Source organism: Haemaphysalis longicornis, unplaced genomic scaffold (genome assembly GCF_048455015.1).
Source record: "Haemaphysalis longicornis isolate Haplotype H1 unplaced genomic scaffold, Haemaphysalis longicornis Haplotype H1 scaffold_2, whole genome shotgun sequence".
NCBI lineage: Eukaryota > Metazoa > Arthropoda > Arachnida > Ixodida > Ixodidae > Haemaphysalis > Haemaphysalis longicornis.
Window position 1 is genome coordinate 206,576,353 of NW_027526295.1, and position 25,469 is coordinate 206,601,821.

Consider the following 25,469-nt stretch of genomic DNA (forward strand, 5'->3'; position numbering starts at 1 on the left):
AACAGATCGGTCTCCCTGGACATAGCACCCTTTCCGGTGCTTATAAAAGAAGAAAACGTGGCGCGAACTAGACGTGAACGAAGAAGACAAGGCACGACAGATACAGGCGCCACATCTACCTTGTATTCTTCGTCCATGTCTAGTTCGCGTTTTCTTCTTTTATAAGTATGTACCAACTAGCTCAGCAACTAGTTTTGTTATTTAGGGTGCTCTTTGCCATGGACCGCCACCAGCAAAGGCATCAGCAGCGCCAAAGGTGGCATAGGCGGCGCGGTGACGTGGGAGCCGCTACGGGTCCTACAGTATGCATTTCTTCCATGCCCTCAGGTGTACTGGGTGCTAGTGCACCTGAAACAGAAGAAGCAGCATCGCTCTTGACAGAGACGGCTGCCACCGCAACATCTGTGAGTTCCACATGCAGTGTGGTGACGGGTTGCGCTGCCAAAGGCAGACCTACAAGGGGCAGGGGAGAACGAAGCCCGTCACGCGGGATTGTTACAGTGAACGAGAAGCAGGGTAAAGCTGTTGCCGCCCGGCGAGCTGTGTCCGCGTACTCTCCAGCAGTGTTGTACGGAACGGCGTTCCAAGTAATGGCGTTCCTGGAACTAGTTCCTTTTGGGAGGAACGGAGGAACGCCACCGTCCCATTAAGAGTGTCTGGAACTGTAATGGTAACTCGCTACGTTTACGAAGGAACGGAAGAGGAAACGTCGTTCCTTCTGTAAACGTTGCATCGCTAGCGTTTGACGGTTTTTGATGCCAAGGTTTTAGAGGTGAAGCTAGTGTAAAAAGCCACACGCCGCTACTGTGTTTTTCTTCCTATAAGCTGCCCAATTTATAGGAACATAAACTACCTACTTTCGAGAACGTCCTTCCTCGAAAGTCAGAGGCAGGAGAATAGCCACGCAGCGGGCCGTAGGCGGTCGGGCAGGCTGCGACGGGTGCGCACGGCCATGTCTCTACGTCGGCTGCAGATGCGCATGAGACAGGTGCTTCGGTTCCCATTTGATTCGTCTTCTGCCGAGCAGGAAAAGACTTGTCTGCACCTTGTCTATCTCACGCGTGTTCTGTACAGTACATGCAGCCGAGCCAGCCTAAATGGCCGTTCGAGACCTCTATGCTGGGTCGCCAGCGTTGCGCTCACCGCGTGTAAAAACAAGATTCTCCACCTCGAATTCTTGAAATATTGCCGCTGCCACCCAAAGCGAGGCGAGAGCTAGATCTCATGCGCTACAGCAACCATCCCTGAGAGCTGCTTGCCGAATCTGACCTCTGACATTCTATCGCCCCACGTACTGACATTCCGCTCGAAGGCGCCGCCGTTAACTTTCTCACGCACAGAACGGGCTTACGGTTTTGTGAGGTGCCAGGTTTTCTTTGACGATTGGTTTTCGAATTTTGCTGTGAGTTATTGCGCCCCCTTATCTTAGCATCATAGCAGTGCGCGACTGTGGTGTATTGCTACAGACCGGTTCCGACCAGGGCTTAAGCTGGGCACCGATGGCCAGCCGAGTCGTGGTACCGTAGCTGGTGCCTGCTGCCCTGCGCACAGTTCCTCCGTTCCAACGGGGAGAAGCCGGCGGCCAAACATAAAAACTGCTTATTGCATGGCTAAGTGAATAGCACAAAGTTACAGGAGACAAGGCTGCCATAAAAAGGCGAAGATGGATTGTCAATTCGCCAGCGTAACAGTCTGAAGCTCTGGTTTTGAGGCACCGATAGGAGCGTTTTGTTATATTCTTTTATCTCCGGATAATCTGTTGCCGGTGGTGTTCATGTTCGTATAATACACGTAGTTTGATGTGAGTGTTGGATTGGTCACGTTATTTCCCCTCAGGATTATTCGACACTATATTTTATTTTAAAACATCAATGTAACGTTAATGTAACGACAAGTTACAATGTTAGAAGTGTAACTGGAACGCGTTCCTTTCTCAATATAGGAACGTATAACGGGAACTCGTTTCGAAATTGGGAAGGAACGAGGAACGAGCTGTCGTTCCTATTTTAGTGGAACGTGTACAACACTGCTGTCCAGTAGCTAAAGCCGTGAAACGTTTTCGCGCTTCTAGGTAAGAGATATTAAAGAGAAGCTTTAAATGGCTGGACGGAAGAAAAATCTCACTGTCCCATGTACACAGAGAAGTCCTCCGTGGAAACCCAATGCGAATGGCAAAAAAAAAAAACTTGAAGAGGAGTTAAAAGTAAGGGTAGAGAGAGTGGCTGGGTTCATCTCTCACGCAGCAAAGCGCGCTCGCACCGAGCTACTGCGTGGAGCGCAGCTCAAGCCACAATGGCGGGCAGGGGCCGCGGTGGTGCGGGCGGAGCAGCGTCAACGTGGCAGTGGCAAACACCTGCGAAACATCAGCCCCTCTGTACCTGAAGTTTCGCGAGATGATGGTCTTTTTAATCTTGAACGACGAATATTTACCTATCATAGGTCGTGTTTTGTTCAGAACATAAGCGCCTGATTTGTGTGCTCACGAAACTGTCTTGAGGTGCTCAGAAACAAGGTCTACAATGTGAGCCTCAAATTCTCTCCACGTTTCTGATGGACAATCACGAACACCATAGAGATGGCTCAGGTTTAATTTTTACAAACCTAGTTGTCACGAGCGAAAGCAAGGAGTATGCAAAAAGTGTTTCTTGAAATTGATTTTGCAGTTTCGCAGCCACATGCCGTCTAACTATCTCTACTTGATGACTGGATTATTCCTTTTGCTTGTGCTAAAGGGCATGCACGGACAACCCAGCCGGCACCTTATCGATGGCGAGAATGAGGCAAAGCAGCCGGCAAAGCAGCCGCAAAGCAGTGCTTTCATGTGCGTCATCGCGTGTTTCTCTAGCCTTCGTTCCTTTAAGCTCAGTCAGCGCACTGTTTTCTAGTCAAACCCTCCTCTAGTCATGTGGTTCACCTGCGCTGAACCGCAGACACAGACCAGTGGGCGTTAGGGCGCATGCAACGTAGTCGTTTCACCCTGTTCCAATTACGTGGCCCCGCAGGGGCCAAGCTTCTAGCAAGCGATGCCATAAAAAAGAGACAGGCAGTTTGGACGCCGGCGGCTGAAGGCCAATGCGACGCGATAAATGACCTTGGAAGTCGTAGCGTAGTAGGGCTTTCGCACCAATAGCAAGTTGTCTCTTATTGAACGAACCTCAAGATAGTGCAGACGTGAATTTATCTCTGCATTTCATGTGTGCACAGCGTGGGAAACCAAGCGCGGTACATCCGATGAAGGAGGTGAGCTTGCAATTGTTTCTATACTCGGTGACAACTTAAGAACGGCACCTATGATGATGATGATGATGATTGCTATTGGTCTCCCCTTTGAAGCGATGTGATGACATGTCATCTTACCAAAAAGGACTAATATAACAATGTTTTACACTCTTAGTTTAGTACTAGCGCTGCTTAGGGCAGGCACCAAAGCTTATTAGGCCCGAAATACTTTCTTTTCCCTGTTACAGGTGGTAACTGTCCTAGGCAATATTCCCCTCTCTGCTTTTCGTCCACCAGCATTCTAATCTGCTTTTCATCCCCTCAACAGCCTTGAAGTTAACTTCCTCTCTGATACCCTTAAATCCTAGGGCTTCTGAAAGCCCAATATTCCCTTCATGTAGATTTGGATGGATACCCTCACATTCTAACACTATGTGCCACATAGTTTCTGTTTCTTTTCCGCAGACTACACATACCCCATCATTTTATGAATACTTCCTCACAAAACTCTTAGTTCGCAGGCAACCTGCTCTAGCCTCAAAAAGCAAAGCACTGCCCTGGGAATTGTCGTAGAAATTTTCCTTTCTGATGTTCATCTTCTCAGCTCTGTAGATCTCTAACGACGTTTTAGCTTCCATTTTTTCCCTCCATTTATTCGTTTCAATCTGCCTTGCCTCTTTTTTGGTTACCTTGGCTGTTTTGGATTCCCCACTGTTCTTTCCGTATTTCATCGTTAGCCTTCTAGTCTTTCTTAACCACTGCGTGTTCACGCTTTTCAAGTATAGGTACCTAAAAACCTTAGCTGCCCACCTTCGTTGATCCATTGCCCTCAACCTCATCTCAAAGCATATTTTACTCTGGGCTTCTCTAACCTCAAACGACGCCCAGCCCATATCTAACTGAACTGCTTCGTTAGTTGTTTTTCCATGCGCGCCTAAGGCCAAACGTCCTACCACTCTCTGGTTTACTTCAAGGCCTGATAGAACGTCTGATTTTAAGCAGAGTGCAGCATTCGCAAACGTGAGACCCGGAACCCTTACTCCTTTCCACATTCCTCTTACTAGTTCATATTTGTTATACCCCCACAGAGCTCTATGCTTCATTATAGCTGCGTTTCGCTTTCCCTTAACCTTAAGTTGCTCCTCGTGAGTACTTAAGTAGTTATCCCCTTCGTTTATCCACACTCCCAAATATTTATATTCCTTCACTCTAGGTAATTCGCCTTGCTGGATAGACACTACGTCGGTGGTAGCGTCATTGAAAACCATTATTTCTGATTTTTCTGCACTGAAATTTAACCCGAGGTCAGTGGCTTCTTGGCCGCAAATATTTATTAGCCGCTGCATATCGGTTTGGTTATCAGCTAAAAGAACAATGTCGTCTGCGTATAACATTCCCGGAATATGCTGTTGTACCACTTCGCCTTGCAGAATATGGGTTAGGCTAAACCCTACTTGACTTTCTTCCAGTTTCTTTTCTAACCCTGCCATGTAAAGCATGAACAGTATTGGGCTCAAAGGGCATCCCTGTTTCAGTCCCCGATGGATGTTGACCTGCTGGGCGCATTTCTGTCCTTCCCAAGTAAGGTGAACTCTATTGTCTTTATAGATTGCTATAAGGAACTGTACTAACTCATCATCTACTCCGTGGAGTTTCAGCATTCTCCACAGCCGTTCTCTGTTTACGTTGTCATATGCCCCTTTAATGTCCAAGAACGTTATCCATAGTGGTCTATTCTGTGCTTTCGAAATTTCAATGCATTGCGTTATCACGAACAGATTGTCATCCAGTCGCCTGTCTTGTCTAAATACATTCTGCAGTTCCCCAAGTATTTTATTTTCTTGCATCCATGCTTGAATTTCTGATTTTATCGCCTGCATTACGAATCTATACACCACTGACGTTACTGTGAGTGGTCTGTATGAAGCAATACTGGCTTTGTCTCCTCTGCCTTTATATATTAAATTCATCCAACTTTCTAACCAGTCCTCTGGTATTTGTTTGGTTTCTATCACCTTATCTATTGCCCTCATAAACGATTCCTTACTTTTAGGTCTAAGTAGGTTTATCAGTTGCATTGGTATTCCGTCCGGGCCCACTGCTGTCAGGGGGGAAACCTTTTGCTCTGCTTTTTTCCAATCAAGGTTGCTCAAACTTATTTCCCTTTCCGCAGTCTTTTGTGGCGCTGATGTTATCGGTGCAGGTTTCCCTACCACTATTGTCCTAAACTTCTCACTAATCACTCGATGAATATGCGCCAACGCGTGCTCTCCTTCTAAATGTTCCCCCTCCTCATCAATCAGGAATTTTTGATGGCTATCGTGTTTTGAGCTTAGTGATTTTACATGGTTCCAAAACTTCTTGGATGCGCTTTTGTCCTTCTTCCGTATTTCTGCCATCCATTGTTCGCTTTTCTGCTTGATCTTTGCTTGCACCATTTTCTGCACTTCTAGTTTTTTCCCACGGTAGACATCCCACTTTTCTTTCACTACCTCCGGTTCCATACCAGTACTTTTTGCTTCTCTATGTTCTCTCGACGCCTTTCTTCGCTGGTCAATAGCCTTTTTTATTTCCTTATTCCACCAGCTTCTCTGCTTTCTCTTCCCTTTCCATCGGTTTCGTTCCTTTGCTTCATTCATCTTACCCTTTATGAACGCAATCATTTCGTCGTAATCCCAGTTTCTGCCTGAGTATTTATTGATTTCATCTTCCAATCTATCAGCGATGATCTTTAACTGCTCATTATTCAAATTATTTCCTCCTATTGTACCTATTTCTGCATTTGTCCGGGTTGCGCCTCCAAAGTTCAAGCTAAACCGCTTGTGGTCGCTTCCTAAGCTGTCTGTTCCATTTTCATCTATCCTCATTTCCCGCAGCCTTCCGTATACTGTCTCGGATACTAAACTGTAGTCTATGCTGGACTGTCTGTTACCGCTTTCCCACGTTATTTGTCCGTCACACTTGCTTTCCGTACAAGCCGGTTTTCCTGGCATAGATCTATCACTAGAGAACCGTTGTGGTCTGTGTATCCATCCAAACCTTCTATATGGGCATTCATATCTCCAACTATGATTATTTCGCCCGAATCTTTGAACTCGTTTATATCTCTTCTCAAACAGTTTACCATTTCCTCATTTTCTTCCCTAGCACTACTTCCGGTCCACAGATACACCACTCCTAACCATGTATTTTTCCCCTCTATGGTGCCTCTAACCCATAGATGCTCTTTACAACTTTCATGCACTCTCTGCCAGTCGGTCCCTTGTTTAATGAGCATGCCAACACCTCCCCCTTTCTTCATTCCTGTGGTCCTGTTGCAACCTTCCCAGACATAATTGTCTATGATAGGTGGGGCTTCTAGGTCCCGGAGGTGAGTCTCGGCTAAAGCGTACACGTCTATTCTTTCCCGTTCAAGTTGCTTTTGAATTTCCACCCACTTATCTGGCTTTCTGCCTCCCTGCATATTTATGTAGCTGATTAAATATTTATTGCATTTGTTTTTCCCTTTCCGCTTACGGGGTCTGTTTTTGTCTTTTACAGAATTGTCTGCTCCATTGTTTCCACTTAAATGGCTTCTGTCAACGCTCTCAGTTACGTCCGTAGGTTCTCCGTTTAGCTCTAGGCCTGGCTGCCTCCCACCGTTGAGTGTGCATGTCTCTCTTGCTTCCCCTTTGTCTACTAGTTTGCCTTCCTTAGCTGCGCGGGGCCCCCTAAAAAAGCTACCGCTCTCCCACCTAAGCGCCACCCCACCTTGTTTCCTAGCCTGGGGCTGAAGTGAATTCCGTCCCACTGAAAAGCTTGCCTATGTCCGATGCTGCCAACTACCCTGTTCACGTCTATCACTTCAAGCCCAAGTTCCCTGCCGCACCTCACGATCTCGCTGTTAGCAGCGAATACTACCCGTTCAGTGTGCACGCCCTGCTTCATCACGTCCGGCACGGTTCAGTCTGCAATGCGCACATTTGGGGCCGTCGCCCGCAGGTCCTTTACCCCCTTCGCTATCTCCTGGCCAAGTTTTCCCTCCTCTTCCTTTAGAACATCGTTAAGCCCCACGGCAATCACCACAAGGTTTCTAGCTTTACTAGACAAGGCCAGCTGCCCCTTCGCTGCAGTTATCACCGTCTGCATCGTTTGACCTGGGAAACACCCCACCTTCACACGCTTATCCCCCTTTACCCTTCCCACTATGGCAGCGCTGCTCCTCTTCATGTTAGAGTCACCCGCAATGATTACCACGTTATCATCTGCCACGTGCCGCTCTTTACTGGTACCCGGGTTATCGACTGGTTTTGCTGTCCTATTTCGCAGCACGTGGGAGTAGCTGTTGCCTATTGTTGCTTCCACCCCCGGTTTCACCTCGGCGCATGCCTCCGCTTCGCTGCATGGGCCGAGATGGTCGTCATTTGTTGGCGAAATGACGGTCCTTTCTAGCTTCCTCTCAGCTGCTTCTAACTTTCCCTCAACGGCCCTCCGTTCATCGCGTTCGTTACTTAGCGCTGCCTCCGGTTCTGCAACCCGCTTAGCTAACCCCGAGTTATCCGCTTCTACGCGTTCGAGCCGCGACACCACTACGCATAACCGACACGTACCTGCCCCTTCGTCTGCCTCGCCGCCATCCCGCTGAAACTCCTCTGCGTCTACGTGCCGCGGACAGCTACCACACTATACCAGCTTTCTACGCGTCATCTCGGCTGAAACCCCGACACAACGAGAAAGAAACCGTGCAGGTAAATACTCAGCTTCGGCTGTCCTCCGCTGTCTCTGCCGTTTCGCTGTCCTTCCCTGTAGAAACACGCTGTTATCGGAGCACCAGAAAATCACGTCCGAACAGGTCGACTGCGCACTGCGCAGTCGAAGTTGCCGCTGTGCCTTACCACCGGAAGTTATCACCGCTGTGCCTTATAACCGATGATGATGATGATGATGATTCCTATTGGTTTCCCCTTTGAAGCGGGGTGATGACATGTCATCTTACCAAAAAGGACTAATATAACCATGTTTTACACTCTTGGTTTAATACTAGCGCTGCTTATGGCAGGCCCTAAAGCTTATTAGGCCCGAAATACTTTCTTTTCCCTGTTACAGGTGGTAACTGTCCTAGGCAATATTCCCCTCTCTGCTTTTCGTCCACCAGCATTCTAATCTTCTTTTCGTCCCCTCGACAGCCTTGAAGTTAACTTCCTCTCTGATACCATTAAATCATATAGGGCTTCTGAAAGCCCAATATTCCCTTCATGTAGATTTGGATGGATACCCTCACATTCTAACACTATGTGCCGCATAGTTTCTGTTTCTTTTCCGCAGACCACACATACCCCATCATTTTGTGAATACTTCCCCACAAAACTCTTAGTTCGCAGGCAACCTGCTCTAGCCTCAAAAAGCAAAGCACTGCCCTGGGAATTATCGTAGAAATTTTCCTTTCTGATGTTCATCTTCTCAGCCCTGTACATCTCTAACGACGTTTTAGCTTCCATTTTTTCCCTCCATTTATTCGTTTCAATCTGCCTTGCCTCTTTTTTGGTTACCTTGGCTGTTTTGGATTCCCCACTGTTCTTTCCGTATTTCATCGTTAGCCGTCTAGTCTTCCTTAACCACTGCGTGTCCACACTTTTCAAGTATAGGTACCTAAAAACCTTAGCTGCCCACCTTCGTTGATCCATTGCCCTCAACCTCATCTCAAATCATATTTTACTTTGAGCTTCTCTAACTTCAAACTACGCCCAGCCCATATCTCCCTGAACTGCTTCGTTAGTTGTTTTTCCATGCGCGCCTAAGGCCAAACGTCCTACCGTTCTCTGGTTTACTTCAAGGCCTGATAGAACGTCTGATTTTAAGCAGAGTGCAGCATTCGCAAACGTGAGACCCGGAACCCTTACTCCTTTCCACATTCCTCTTACTACTTCATATTTGTTATACCCCCACAGAGCTCTATGCTTCATTATAGCTGCGTTTCGCTTTCCCTTAACCTTAAGTTGCTCCTCGTGAGTACTTAAGTAGTTATCCCCTTCGTTTATCCACACTCCCAAATATTTATATTCCTTCACTCTAGGTAATTCGCCTTGCTGGATAGACACTACGTCGGTGGTAGCGTCATTGAAAACCATTATTCCTGATTTTTCTGCACTGAAATTTAAACCGAGGTCAGTGGCTTCCTGGCCGCAAATATTTATTAGCCGCTGCATATCGGTTTGGTTATCAGCTAAAAGAACAATGTCGTCTGCGGATAACATTCCCGGAATATGCTGTTGTACCACTTCGCCTTGCAGCATATGGGTTAGGCTAAACCCTACTTGACTTTCTTCCAGTTTCTTTTCTAACCCTGCCATGTAAAGCATGAACAGTATTGGGCTCAAAGGGCATCCATGTTTCAGTCCCCGATGGATGTTGACCTGCTGGGCGCATTTCTGTCCTTCTAAGTAAGGTGCACTCTATTGTCTTTATAGATTGCTATAAGGAACTGTACTAACTCGTCATCTAATCCCTGGAGTTTCAGCATTCTCCACAGCCGTTCTCTGTTTACGTTGTCATATGCCCCTTTAATGTCCAAGAACGTAATCCATAGTGGTCTATTCTGTGCTTTCGCAATTTCAATGCATTGCGTTATCACGAACAGATTGTCATCCAGTCACCTGTCTTGTCTAAATCCATTCTGAAGTTCCCCAAGTATTTCATTTTCTTCCATCCATGCTTGAATTTCTGATTTTATCGCCTGCATTACGAGTCTATACACCACTGGCGTTACTGTGAGTGGTCTGTATGAATCAATACTGGCTTTGTCTCCTCTACCTTTAGTTGCCGCTGTGCCTTATCACCGTAGCCGGATGTTTCTCCGCGGGGCGTAAGTAGGGCGTTACTGAGAATATTTTGAACATGGCGTGAGCCGTTCCCATGATTTCTTGGACTTAATATGCTTATAAACGACTCCAGTGACGACAAACAAACTGCGTGAGACAAGGCAGACGATATTACGCATTCATAGCAAACCCCTTTCAAAACGCGCGCGCACTGACGTCACGGGTCCGGCGCTTTGGCCGAGTGATACACTACATGAGGTGGTGCCGTTCTTGAGGTATAACCGAGTATACTAGTATAGTCTAAATGGCGCTCACTCTAACCAGTCCCTTTTAAAGCGAAGCTTTAGTGTCCTCACTGATGCCGTTGTACGCCAATGCGCCCTGCAGGAAAGTCAGCTTTCTCTGACGATGATGATGAATGATCCGGGGTGAAGTGAAAAAAAAAGGCGCTTCCCGTGGCCCGAATCGAACCTGGGACACTCGCGTTATGAAGCCCGCGTCTATCCGATTGCTCCATTTCGACTTTTTTTTTCTTTAATGCATGGAAAGTTTAGAAAACTTCAACAGACAAGACACTTAACACACAATATAAACCTTAACAGACAGCAAAGGGCAAGGACATCAGTCGGCCAAAGCTCAAAACTCAGGCAAGCAAACACACGCATCCAGAATATGCAGCCCCTCCGGTGGATCACTCTGCGCAGCATAAACGCTCCGCACCAACGCCGCCTGTTCCCGAAAAATGCACTTGGTCGGCCTAGGGGGTTCCGCATGCCGATCAGTCATGCGGCACTTCCACAAGCTAAACAATCCTAGGAGAACGAAAACGTCATATGGCACCCGATTAACATCTTCAAATGGCAGGAAGCGTATGGTGTACGGGGTGATGTCAATGTCCTTTTTTAGTGTCCGCTGCAAAACGTCCCAGAAGAACACAGCGTCCCGGCACAACACAAAACAATGATCAATTGTCTCTGGTTGATTACAGAGGCGACAATTGTCCGACCAAGGAATAGACATTCCTTTTTCGCGCAGCCATGTCTTAACTGGGAGTGTGGAAGAATGAAGCTTGAAGAAAAATGTTTTTGCATTTGGCGGGATACACATGCTCATTACGCGTTTTAAAACATTGCTTTTCTGGTGGCCTAAGTAAGGCTGGCGATAAACAGGCATCGGGAATAGACTTTCAATAAGAGTGTTCGTCATAGTTTTCCTTGACATGCTGAACAGATATTCCAAGGAAAACCGCGCGGTAAGAAAGTTAAATCACTCCACAACCTCTTTGAGAAATCCCCATGGAGGCTTCATATTGACTTCGCCCGTACATACAAGCAAAAAAGGCAAATGGAAACTTATGCGCTGCTGAAGTACCGTTAGTAAAAGTGGGTGATCAACCAATTTGTAGAAGAAAAAAACGAGACACAAGCTGGTGCACAAACAAATGCATGAGCCCAACACCCCCTGCCTTTAAAGGAAGAAACAAGTTGTCCCTGCGCATAGGTTCCCATTGAGAGCCCCACACAAATGTTGCAAAAACTCTATGTACGGCCTGAACTTTTGCTCACGCACAGTGAAGCACTTGAAGCACATAAAGGAGCTTTGTGGCAAGGAAGACGTTACACACTCTTGCACATGCAAACACAGAGAGGTCTCGCCCATTCCATGCCTGCGATGTGCGCTTAACTTGCGTTAGCGCTGATGACCAATGAGGCCCTGTGTTCCGTATATGATGTAACGGCACGCCGAGGTACTGAAGTGGGGCGCTATCCCAAATAATACCAGCGAATCTGGATGGTTTTGTTCCCCATTGTCCGATCCAAAATCCCTTAGTTTTTTCCATATTGACATCCGCTCCAGACACATCGCAGAAATGCTTAGTCACTGTAAGGGCTTCCTGGACACTCCTGTTGTCAGCGCAAAAATACGCTATATCATCTGCATAAACAAGCACCTTAACTTCGCACGATTGTAAGCAAAAACCTTTCACTCTTTGACACGGCTGAATGCTGAGACAAAGAGGCTCGAGGTACAATGCAAACAGCAACGGTGACAGGGGGCAGCCTTGTCTGACAGACGACTTGATGGCAATCGGCTCAGACAGAATACGATTGACGATAAGCTGTGTACTGCACCGATCATAGCACAGCTTGATGCCCTCCTAAGTTTACTGCTGCCAGAAGTGCGAATAAGAAATCATGAGAAACCCGATCAAACGTTTTTGCAAGGTCAATTTGTATTAGGGCCACCTGATCTACCGAATCAGACACGCACTCTAACACAGAACGAGCGATATGAATATTTGTGTGAATACTCCTGCCCCGAATACCGCGCGTTTGGTGGGACCCCACTAAACTAGTGATTACCAATTGAAGGCGCCTAGATAAAATTTTTGAAATTTTGTAGCAAACGTTGCAGAGGGAGATTGGTCGGTAACCCTCTACATACCTTAGTTTTTCTGCATCCGCAGTTTTGGGGATTAGCACCGTGTGTCCTGAATAAAAGGTTGGCGGCAAGATATTATGATCATAGGCAGCCGTAAACACGTCCAAGAGAACTGGAGCGAGGATACCAGAAAACTTTTGATAGAACTCCCCACCAAGGCCATCTGGCCCTGGGGTCTTGTTAGTCTTAAGCGCGGAGATGGCATCCTTAACTTCCTCCAGTGTAATAGGCCCTGACACCATCATGCGCTCGTCCTCTGTAAGCCTGGGAAGTAAGTCAATGAGGGAATGGAATTTTAATTGCTGAGTATTAATACTGGACCCCCCAAATAACGTGCTGTAATGTGTGTGGAAAGCACTGACTATTTGATTAGCTTCAGTATACCTAACACCGTTATAGTAAATTTCAATTATCTCCTTTGCAAGTGCGGATTGGCGCTCATCACTAAGACACCGGCGAGAAGGATAACTATCAAAGAACCTTTCAGTTCTGGACCGAATTAAGGCACCATGATACCTTCCGGTTACATATTTTTGCAATTGTCCTTTAACAATCCCAATTTCTTCCAAAGTTGATCCCGCATTGACTACTTCCAGTTCGTGAAGCGCCACCAATGTACGGGAAAGTCCACGTACATGAAAGCGTTTTAAAAACGAAAGCCGAGCTGACTCCTCTATTGCGTCGTTCCTAATTTCCTGTTTAAAGAGATCCCATTTCTGATAAAGAGATAGTTCGGGAGTTGTTAGAATATGGTGTAAGCAGTCAGATACCCTTTTTGCAAAAAATTTCGTCAGCCAGTAGAGAGGTATTAAGTTTCCACAGACCCCATTGAGTCGGCTTGTTACGCGGTCTTGACCTACCGAAGTAGATTGAGACCATACAGTGGTCAGTAGAAAATATTGGACGTACATTATAGTCGGAAACGCCAGAAACTTCCTCTGCTGATATATATATCCTGTCAAGGCGGGCATTTGAACTGCACTGAAAATGAGTAAAGTGCACTGCACTCCCTTTCATCTGACCGACATCAACAAGACCATGCTCGTGCACTAAATCGGCCAGTGTGGCAGCGCTGCGGTCATAGCGCGCAGCTGGCCTTGAACGATCATGCTCCCTGCAGACACAGTTGAAATCGCCCATAAAGAGAAGCTTTCTTTGTGTTCGGAGGAACTGCCCCAGCGACAAGAAAAAGGTATCACGGTCTCGACAATTAACTGGTGCATAGAGGCAAATGATACGCCATTCAACACCCCCAAGGACAAGGTCACAGCAAATCAAACACCCTGAAGTATCTACAGTGCAGGAGAGACAAGAAAACCCTACTTGCTTGCTGATTAAGAGGAAACATCCGCCAGACAAGCCTGTGGCATGAGTGACGCATACACTACAATGTTCTAAAAAGGGCTCTAATGCGGCCGCTGTGTCCTCATCACCGCAAAGCTTTGTCTCCTGAATAGCGGCGATGCTTACGTTCATCCGTTTAAGGAGACGTAAGAGCTGATACTGTCTTCTCCTGTTCCTGAGTCCTCTCACATTAAGTGTGGCAGCGTGCAATGCCGTGACTTTTGCCATCCCGTTGGAGCAGCTTACGTAATTGCTCCTCCAGCTGAACCACCCTTGCGGATGGCCTTGGACGATTGAGGCTTAACTTGCTTCTTAGAGCCGGCCAGCGGCACGCCTCCACTAACCCCGGTGGCCGCGTCAGCATGGTCCAAAACAGTGGACGCCTGCTTTTTGCCGGCATGGATGCTTTGTTTTCGCTGTCAGGTGGAGCTGGTCTCTTCATCGGTCCACTGCTGGCACCCGAAACGTCCTCAGGCAGTACCGAGGCATCCGCCCACGATGGGTATGAAACATCGCCATCGTCAACATCCCCAGAAGACATGTCGCTGCGATCGCTATCGCTTGCCGGAAGGGGCACTACAGTGTAGTCGTCAACCACCGCGTCATTTGGAAGCAGTAGATGCGTGTCCATTTGCTCTTCCTGCTGCTTGTCGCATGACGTTGCCTTAGCCTGGCTGTGATGGGAGTCCCCATCCTGCTCACGATCTGGGGACACTGGAGGTGGACATATATCCTTGTTTTCTCCTGCTAAAGGAGCCGTGGGCACAGCCGTCATGTTTTCCGACAGCATCGACTGGCTGATCTCCCCTGTCGCATCAGCGACCTCCGTGACGTCCATTACATGGGCGGAGAGGTCCTCATCGGCCGATGGTTCCTGACCTTGGCGGAGCTTGTCAGCGTATGTCATGACGCATCTCTCAGCGGTGTGACCATATCGCCTACACTCGCTGCACCGGGGTGTTCGGCATTGTCTCCGCACATGTCCAATCCTGCTGCAACGCAGACAAAGAGGCGGCCGGCCAGGAATCAGTACAAGGCACTGGCTTCCATAAATGTCCGTCATATGCGGCACCTCTGCGACAGAGACGCCGTCCTTACGTATAAGGGACACTTCCCGTGCTCCAGTTTCCATGTGGTCCATACCTGGACACCGCCACATTTCGCGGATGACGGATTGGGTAGTCCCAAATGGCTCAAGAGCTTCTGTAATCCGACGGCTCTCCATGTGACGCGGCACCCAAAGTAACTTCATTTTGATGTTCCTTGTGTCCGGGTCAAACACCATGCACTTGAGTCCCTTGACGGTGATGTGCTCGAGCTGAACTAACTTGTGCTTCACGACGCTCGAGGCGCAAGTAATCATCCACACGTGACTCATTTGGTATTGACCGATGCACAGTATACGTCACGAAGGTTTATCACGCGAGCCAGGGCATCCCTAAAGTCAGGAGCACGGTATGGACGGCCTTTCAAGTTCGCATGCAGGAAAACGGTGTTTACGACAACGTTACCGGTTGGAAGACGGGGAAGAATGATCTTGTAGTTATCCATGTCAGTTCCGGACGAAGTAGAACCTCGGCACAAGGCCGATGCGCTGTTCCCAGCAGAGAGCATAGAAAAACACAGCCGTTCGGAACGCCATGCAGCAGGTGGGGGGTTGGCAAACCAATCACGAGAAAGCTTCGCGTTGAACTATCGTCGTCGTCAGAGGGAGGGGTGCATTTTCAGTAAGCGCGTCCCTACCTGTCTTAAAGGACACTGAAGTAAATTTGGCAGGCTCATGTTTTTCTTGCATTGCGTAGAATGGCTCAAATAAACACACTTGTCATCGTTTATCCGGTCGATAAGGCGATATTTATTTTATAAAGCAAGAAAGAAGAAAAACTACCCAGCGCGGTCTGCGGCGGCCACTCCAACTAAAGTAGTGACGTCCATGCGAGGTGCTTCTGTGATTGGACGATGTCTAAGATAACAATTCAAACAAGTTTCCGTTCCGGTTCGGCCGAGAGTGACGTCGCATGCTTGGCATGTGACGTTATCGTTAACTGGGCATTTGCGATATCTCAGTAATCGGCATGCCGCGCTTCTACCATGTCGTCGGCTGTAAAATGCGTCAGATAAGCCAGAAAGCAGGGCTTGCAATCGTAACGATCACTAGCCGGGGCATACGCAGTGGATGAACGCCCTGCACGTCACCGGAGACGCTCAAATGCGATGCGATTTTCCCGCATCTTTGGAGCTTGCCTGGCTCGTGCCTGTATCGTAAGAGGCGTGTTCGTACCAGGCCAAGAGTCGGCTGATTCTGGACTGTGCCCGCAAGCAGTCAATGCTTATGACAACACCACGCCAACGAGAACTCGCCAGCGCATCAGTGTTAGTCTGCACGCGTTCTGCGAACTCGTTCGGGGAGAAATTAACGGTACAGCGCAAAAATGGTGAATTCAGTAAAGGAAACACTGCCCGAAAACAAACAAATCATTAAGTAAAAAAAAATGCGCTATCGGGGATTATAGAACGTGCGAATCGGAAAACAACAGGCCTAATGCTCCAGACCTTTCGCACATAAGCCAGCGCTGTCAGGACTGGAAATATAAAGTATATATTGTATGGCCTGTTTACATTTTTATTTAGTTATAACATTCTAAGCATCTTAGATAACTATTTCTTAAATAGCACTCGTGGAGTAAGTGCCCCCAAATTCCCACACATAGCTCATCTCTAGTGACTGCATTCGTTAGGCAGGAAATCGTTGTATGGCCTGTTTACATTTTCATTTAGTTATAGCATTCTAAGCAGCTTAGGTAACTATTTCTTGAATAGCGCTCTTGGAGTAAGTGCCCCCAAATTCCCACACATAGCTCATCTCTAGTGACTGCATTCGTTAGGCAGAAAATCGCTCGCAAATGTGTGGTCGTGCTGCTGGCCACTGTGCTAGTTAACCCAGCGCAAAATGCTTCTCGCACCTTGGGTTTACGCTGTAATAAAAGTTCGGGTTGATTTTAATTCCTTAGTACCTATATTAAATTTGTGGACTTCCTTAGATTTTTCTACTAGCGTACTAGTCAGCGAAGCGTCGCATGTGCGCATGTGGGGAGCTACTTGGACGAGCTTGATACAATGTACAAACTAACACACTAAAGGTACATTCTAACAGGCACAAACATGTCGTTGTTTAGTTTCAACTGAGCGAACGAACTGCGACGGCCTGCCGGCGGTCGGCCGCCTAAAAGATGTGCCGACTGATTCTGTCGGAGGGTCGGTGAGCAGTGCAGTAGCGCAGTCAAGCTGAGCCACCTCGTTTGAACGTCATGCGAAACGTCATAGGAAATCGGCAAGGAGTATGCAGAGAGGGAAGCAGCACTTTCGAATTGAGTTTTCTACTGAATAAAGTCGCGTAGATGCAGCGAGAATGGTCGAAACATAGCCTAGAGACTCCAGACTGTATACAATTTGCGCTAGTAATCCCGTAATGTTTCCAAATCACTTATCTACCTGCGGCCTGCATTGCATCAGCATGTTTTGAATCAAACTTGGACGAAAGAGCGCCTATGGCTGCAACTAGCTCACTATGTTGGGCGGTGACTTCTGCGTCAGGCGGCCTGCAGGGTTCTTTAAATTACTGCAAAGAAAATTCAGGGAAACTTGCACTCACGTGCAAGACTTGAATCGCTGAGCAGTTGTACGTGAGCATTTCCGGACACATAGTTAAGTTTGTTTCAGTATCATTGTTTTTTTTTCTTCTAGTAATCGTCGTCATATGCATCGTGGAGGTCGTCGTCTTCGTCGCGGCGAGTGGTGGATGCAAGGTCATCCTCAGCATTGTCGACTTCCACCAGCTCTTCGTCATCGACTCAAGGCAGCGGTGGCGGGATCTGCAAGTCGTTTTGGGAAGGACTGGCACACTCCTAGCCAAGTCTACAATTATCCACAATGACTTCTATGCGGCGGCCGCAGTGACCTCTCCCTAGTAGGTTGTCTTTTCATCTTTAGCCTTAGCGCTGAAGTTTTTTTTACACGTGGGGTAGCGCTTGAGGACAGCGGTGGAGCTTTTTTCTTATAATGCCACTGCGCGAGCAGGGGACGCTCGGCAGTCGCCGCGAGGCACCCGTTCACGAGCGCTCAGAATTTTTTTGCTCCTCGGGATTTGTGCCACCCTTTTTTGCTAAAGCCACTAGGCTTCCTGAACTGAGGACGCCACCCACCTTCTTTCTTTCTTTTTTTTTTGCTCAATAAAACGTTTTGCCTCCTCCTCCTCCTCCACTAGGCGTGGCGGGGACGCTCGGCAGTCGCTGCGAGGCGCGTGCCCAGGAGCGCTCGTCATTTTCTAGGTATTTTTCCGGCAGCGGCGATCTTACGGCCGATAAAAAAAAGCTCCGCTGTTAAAACCCAGGCGCACAGGCTTTCATACAAGACACTTGGGCACGAGAAAAACACGATAAAAAAACACCAATGTTGTTCCAAGGCCTGCTATAAAGGGATGGGCGTTTACCAACCATGTAGTTGTCGAAGATAAAGGAGTTTGGCAAATGCCAAATCATCGCTGATGGTGCGCTGTTGACGATGGTGCCGAGGTTAAGTTTACAGCTTCGACCAGGAGAGTAAGTCAGTAGCCGCAGAAGATACCGCCGGTGTAGGTTATTCCAAAAAGCAGCCACGTGCCAAGCAGGGGAGTTATCTGCATGTAGAAGAAAAAAATGCCTCTGGTTTGACACTTCTAAACCTAGTTACACAAGCGAAAGCAAAGACTATAAGCACAATGTTTTGTGAAAGTTTGCCTTTGCTTGCGGTTTCACAGCCTGCAGTACAACTTTGCCTCACTGAATAATTTGATTTATTTTTTGCTGCATTGATGGACGCGCTCAGACAGCCCAGCCGGTACGCCATGAATCCCGAGATGAGGCACCAAGCGCCGGCAAAGCGGCGCCTTCGTGTGAGTGAACTTTGGGTAACTCTAGAGTCTTGGCTTCTGTAAACTCAGTCGGCGCAGAGTTTTGAATATATCAGTCGTTAAACACTCGCCTAGTCACGTGGCTCGCTTGCACTGAACCGTGCACTGAACCGAACAAACGCATGGCCCAGCCGCCGCAAGGCGATAGTGGGCAGGCGAAACAGCCATTTTATAAGGTCCCTAAAATTACTATCCTCGCCTAGTCACGTGGTTTCGTCCTTATGTGTCTTGGCCGAGAAGAACGGCCGTGGCTTAGGCCCGCCGCTTTTGTGAGGGGACGAACTAGCTTGGTGAAACCGAGTTCCTCGCATAGTCGTGCTGCAGGCTTCCTTGCTCTGGCCGGGGCCTTGTAACTCGCACCGCATCAAAAAGAATGCGGAGCGTGCCGGTGTGCGTGCACTAGTTTTCAGCACATCTAATAAACTGGGTGGGGTAAGGCGTTGCGCTGCTGAGCACAATGTCGTGGGTTCGATTCCCGGCCGCGGCTGCCACTTTTCTGATGGAGGCGAAAAGCAGAAACGCTCGTGTGTACGAGATATCGGCGCACGTTCAAGATCCCCAGGTGGTCAAAATTAATCGGTACCCCTCCACTGCGGCGCGCCTCATCGCCTGCGTGGCGTCGGCGCGTTAAACCCTACAATCAATCAATCAATCAATCAATCAATCAATCAATCAATCAATCAATAAACTGGGTACTATGTGCCGCAAGGTCAACCGTTGTGAGCCCAGGCCACCTGGCCGTACAAAAGCGCATCGCACTTCATTTCAACCATGTCAGAAGAACGTGGTTTATAAAATGCTCTTGAAGTGTAGCCATGCCTACATTGGACAAACGGGGCAGTTCCTCAATGACCGGTTGAGCATGGCGCGACAGTCAAAAAAGGTACTGGAAGCAACTTGGCGCTACATTGAAAGACCCAATGCACCACCGAAGCCTGCGATCCAAAATTGCGCCAGACGAAAGTATTGAAAAAATACAACAAACAGCCTGAAAAAGAAATTTTCGAGGCATATGTTATTAACAAGACAGGGGAGAGATGCGTTAGCAAGCCTTGTATTGATCTGCTTGCTGGCGAAATTGACTATTTGACGATTACAGTGCGTCGCTGCCGTCACGTTTTTACATGTTTCTTTTGTTCTGTATTTTCTGTTTTTCTGAAGCATTGTGACTTGTATTTTCAGAGCTTTATAATCGCTGTCACTCTGAAATAAAGCTTAGTTGTTAGTGCCCCTCTGTCTTCAAAATCTTTTTTTTTTTTCTGCAGTTGTGCTTGGCACTTAAACCTAATTTATTGATGGCAGTCTGAGCAAATAATGAGTCATTCTGCGCCAAGAGAACTCAAATCCTAGCGTAGTACCTGTAATTATGCGCATGTAATGAAGTCCTGCATACGGAGATAACGAACGTACCAGTGTTTTTCACTTCTTTTACTCGCACGTAGACAGTGTGCTCACTGTGGGCGAGGAAGGAGGGGGGACACAGCAAAAAAGCGCACTGCTGTATGGCCAGGCAAATCTACGAAATTTTGAAACTTTCAAATAGTTGCTAGGTTTTGCAAATTCCTATAGGCTGCATCCCTCTTACTTGAGCCAGGGCGACGCCTTATACATCATTCCATTAAAGGGACCCTGCAACACTTTCGATAAACGCTTTCACTCTTTCCTTCGCGTCTGGAAGCACTGCGAAAGCTAGAGTTATCGCCAGCACGGAGCGGCACTGCGTGATTTGCTCGTCGCACCAGATACACCTTCAGTTCCTGCTTTGTTTTTGTGGCTTTAAAAGTTGCTACCCAAAACCGTTCATTTCTGAAACTGAAGGAAAACCGGCCTGCAGCTGCTACATGGCCCCAGTGACGTAATTCGGGCCTTCAAGGAACGTCAAGACCAGGAAAGAGAGACAAATATTTTGATTGAGTTTCCAAGTTGTCTGATGGGCATAGAGCAGTAATTTTTGGCTGAGGTACTTTGCGACCCCCTCATCTAACTAGTGGGTGTCTTGGGTGACTACAATCTGCATGCATTTGAGATCTCAAAAAAAGTTGTAAACAGTGTTGCAGGGTCCGTTTAAACAGGGAACTGGGGCACCTAATCTTTGGAATGGCAAGCGCACTCGCGGTAAGACAGAATAGGCAGTTTTAGCATATCGTTACCGTGTTTACGTTACCGTTTACCGTGTTTGCGGGAGTAGACTGCGGAGCGCGAGAGTTACCGCGAACGGTAACTTACCGGCACAGCCTTCACCGTCACCAGCGCTTCCGGTAACACGGTAAACGGTAACGCAAACACGGTAACGATATGCTAAAACTGCCTATTGACGCGGCTGTGACCTAACAGCAAAGCTGCTTTCTTTTTTTTTTTTTTTTTTGCTTGTGACAATAAGCAAGAGTTTGCAACAACGCGCAATGCTGCGAAGCTATATTTCGGGGCGAATTCGCGACTGGCTGGCCAACTATACCTTGATGTAGCTCTTAACCGCGTTTCCCTCCCTCTGGCCTTTTTCGGGCTTGTCTCGTCAAACTGCACCGCCCCCTGGAGAGCAGGAGTCGTCCCGACCGTCTCGAATCGTCAAACCGCCCGAGCACGCCCCGTCGAGGACGAGATCTCAACGTAATGCGTCTCCACTGCTCCCCGCGCAAAGCGACTGGAACATTCCGCTTGGACGCAGTTTGGCGGGTTTGCGCAGCGTGGCCCAAATGAATTAGCACTTCCGCACCTGCACGTATATCTCAAAAGTTACGATTATAAATAACCTGCAGCTCATTACAGTTTCGACGACTAATAATAATCAGTCGGTCAGTCAATCTTTCATTCGTGAATAGCTGGGTGCCAGCGGCCTGAAAGGGGCACATACCAGGAACGGGAAGTTCTGTTGTAACATAAACATTAGAACTTTTTATGGCTCCACCGGTGTTATCCCGAGCACGCATGTGGCATCCATAGAAATGAACAAGTAAAGCAGAAAGTTCTCGCTTGCTTTTCCAGATTTTCTCTTTGTTAACAGCAAAAGGATGCACGAAATCGCAACTACGCTAAAATGGAACGAAGCTACCTAACACAAGCGGCCTGGTGTTGAGTGGATCTAATCTGGGCTAGTAAGTACATAACTAATGGTGGATTTTTCTGTTGCATTTGTGAAACTTCAGGCTACTTTTCACCGATTGCCGGATGCATTTCTTGCGCAAGCTTTCGAACTCGCTCGCGAAATTCTTGACCCGACTCTACCAACAAGCCAGTCACATTTCATATTCGCGAAGGCGCACAGTGTTCGCCAATGCGCTCCCAAACGGGAGCTATAGGTAGGGAGCCCAGGGCTTTTTAAATAAACTCTAAATCCACATGTCGTTGAGTAACACAGGGACCTTTCATCTGCCCGCTTAACATTACCTTTAACACGAAGTTATCGCGCAGCTCAAATATGTGCACATGACTTTGCGACCAGTTAGGCATTACCTCTCTCTCAAACCTTTAATTTGATACCTGGTTTGTTTGCGAAAATCTTTTCGTTACGCCAGACTACAGTCCTAATAATAATCGGTCTTTATCACGCGCTGTTACGGAACCCATCACGCATTTCAGCTATTTTCGCCTGTCTCCCCCGACCGACCCCTTCCAGTTTACGCACATTTTGGTATGTCGCAAGATCTCGAGCGTTCGATTTTATTCCAAACATAACAGTCAGACACTGTGATCGTTGGTTGGCCTGAATACTCGTACACATCTAAGCAGGCGGAGGACGTGCGATTTGGTGCTTGTTTAGCGTCCTTTATTTGCGCTTAATTTCTTCATTCGACGCTATTGCCTCGCCTTTTACCCGCTAGCATACATGCACCGTGCCGTACGTAAATCGTGCGGCGTAAAATCTTGTGGGAAAAAATCAGTTAGCTTGCGGAAATATAAAACAAAATTTCTAGTTTTTTTTTTGCGTATGCGCGACCATTTAAAGAGTTTCCCGGCTGCTTTCCTCTAGCTGAGCGCACTGAGGGAGAAAACCGACGAGAACATACCTTGGAGTCGAAAAGACGCGGAGGTGCTACTTGCTAACAAAATCCGATGCTTGTGTTGCGAACGCCCATGAACGGTGATCACAACTTGGCGCTGCAACGACCACTTAGTTGTGCCGATCGCATTTTCACAGCTACCAAAATGAACACACGCATATACGCTCGGTCAGAACACGCGCCGCTCGACTAACCATCATAGCGAGACGACTGGAGAGGATCTCACCTCCCCGCGCCTCGCGCACACCAACAGTACGAGTACAGCCACAGTTCTACAGCTCCGCCGGGGAAGCGAGCCTTGCGTCGGGCGCGCGAACTAGTGGCGCTGTCGTCACATCTTGCTCCCATTCGCTTTTCCGGTGGCCGCGGTACACTGAACTTGGAGGTCGCGCGTCTCTAGCGCGGCTCCGGCGGCACTCCGCAGAGCGAACGCCCGCCTAGATCCAATTCGTTCGCTCGGCACTTCAGGGCTATTTTTGACGCTGCTCTGCAAAACGTGTCATAGTATCTGTGCGGTTAGCCGTCGAAAGTTACAACCCCTACTGTTACGGGTGATAGCTTTTATGTCAGCATGCAACGGCATCCACGCCTTGCCTATAAAATAGTTGGTAAAACATGCAAAAATATCGGAATAATTACATTTTACACAACAACTCCTGTTCGCTGAAAAACCTTCTGCGAGGTTTTCTGTGTCACAATTACTCGTGGCATGATGCAGGAGTTCCTCAATGGCGCTTAGCCGACTTGAGTCGAACCAAGGTGTAAGAACGATACGGCAACGACTCCACCCGCGACTCCGTCATGCCACGGCTAGGAAGATGCAAGAGCTCCATTCGGATTGGAAAAGGGGGTGGGGCGCTGATGGTATCGAGATCATAAGAGTCAAAAGGTACATGACTGCCGAGTCAACAGATCCAGCGAGTCAAAATATCCAATGTGGTTCAAGAGGTCCAAAAGAGTCAGATAATCCCACGATTAAAGGTGTTAATGTGGCTTAAATACCTTTTATGAGACTAGAAGATGCATGTGGAGATAGAGCATAACTAGTGACGACATAACTGTTTGCGCCTAGTAGGGCCACTGCTGCTACACGTGTTGTCGGCTAATTTTTGGTCACAATATAAAGCAGCACCTGCTTATAATGTAACAATACATATATACAAAGGCCGACATGAGCTTTGAATCACCTAGAAACTCAAGTGATTAAAAAATAAAATAATGTTACTGTAGAGTAAACCAATGTAAACTGTTCAAATCATGTCCGAACGTCAATTCCCAGCTAACGAGAGAGTAACGCATGCATGTGGGCTACATGCACGCGAACCCCTTTATGACTATTATATGTCAACATTGCGTGCATGTGATGTCAGAACGTCGATTAGACTGTTGAAGAAACATCTTTCCTAAGTTCCACCCGTTCCGCCACAGGAATCGTACGAAAGCGAGAGCGACCAATTACCGCGTTGGCCGCGGCAGCAGCCCAAGATGAGACGAGCGCAAGACTTTACTGCAGCGCTGCAAGTTCTCTCGACTGGAGGGGACAGGGAGCTGCAGAACTGAGTTAGTTAGTGGGAATGTGCCTTAACGTTGGTCTACACAGGGGGCGCACTTTCCTGGGCTCCGGGGACCACCACGTCGTAAGAAAGCCTGGTTCGAAGGGCAGCATCATGCGTTCGATCGCTCAAACGCGTTTTCTGCACAGGCGGTCATTTAAAGACGACGTCTATATAAGGGCGGGCAATTTATTGCATTAGCAGCAAGCAGCGAGTTTTTACAGAAAGCTAGCAGGCCTTACCTGCTGTTAGGGGAAAGCGTCCCCTGTTGCTGGTTCCCGTGAAAGACCGAGGGGAGGGACGGTGGCCCGCGAAGGAGGGGGAGATGCGATTTTCGGCGGGAAGGGGGCCCGTTGATCCATACAACAAACCCGAAGACAGCGGAGACGAAAGAAAAAAGAGAGGAAACGCACGAAAGATAGCGCGAGAACGCGGCAGTTAGCAGCAAGGAAACGTTTGAGAAAGAGCGACGAGCCTCTTTGTAGTCAAGTTTGCCGAGCGAAAGCAGCCCCAACCAAGGCACCACAGAAAACCAATGCGTACGCCGAGGCTTTCCGGCCGCCTTTGCAAACACGTGCACCACGCGGTTTTTGCTGAATGCGCTGCAACAATAATCGAAGCAGGTGCTATAAAAAAAAAAGGCTTTCAAATAAAGCAAAGCGCGCAAGGCATGCTATCGTCCCTTTTGCTGTGAAACGCCACAGCTCTGAAGGTTACCCACAAGCGCTGCATGGTTTCGTGCAACTTTAAGAAAATTCGAGGGAGATTGCTAGCGCATTTAGAAAATCTGGGTGAGCGAGCAGTTGATTTGCATCTGTGGAGGGGAGTATTTATACCGGTCTGCAGGCTCTTAATACTTGTAAGCGTGCATTAAATTTTCCCACCGCGTAATTGTAGTATTTCTCCAAATGTTTCATTTTTCAGCATCATCGGATATTACACGCGCCTTCCACCGCATTTGTAATCCGAATTCGTGCGGCACATAGCACTAAGCAATATCTTGCAAGAAAAAAGTAACTGATGGCTGCAACACATTTCCTGCAAAATATGTAATTTTTTTTTAAATAAGGTAGGAACACGTATTGAAAAGCTGCCAGAAACTAGTATACAGTTACATCATCGTCGTCATCCTCGTCATCATAATTTATTTATTTACCATTAAAGGCCC

General features: G+C 47.8%; 1 protein-coding gene and 1 long non-coding RNA gene across 2 annotated transcripts in view; both read right to left on the reverse strand.

The window, feature by feature from the left end:
* Nucleotides 1-22,933, reverse strand: part of LOC144167612 (uncharacterized) — a 45,207-nt gene extending 22,274 nt beyond the window's left edge. Inside the window, exons 1-2 of the long non-coding RNA XR_013322057.1 lie at nucleotides 22,755-22,933; nucleotides 18,296-18,477 (exon numbers count right to left, since the gene is read on the reverse strand). This is a non-coding gene — a long non-coding RNA (uncharacterized LOC144167612). The remainder of the gene's footprint in view (nucleotides 1-18,295; nucleotides 18,478-22,754) is intronic.
* LOC144170943 (uncharacterized) lies at nucleotides 324-15,180 on the reverse strand. The gene is made up of 2 exons (XM_077700939.1): nucleotides 14,147-15,180; nucleotides 324-348 (listed from the first exon to the last, which is right to left on the reverse strand). The coding sequence occupies exons 1-2, from the start codon at nucleotides 15,178-15,180 to the stop codon at nucleotides 324-326; spliced, it is 1,059 nt and encodes a 352-aa protein (XP_077557065.1).
* Nucleotides 22,934-25,469: the final 2,536 nt, after the last annotated feature.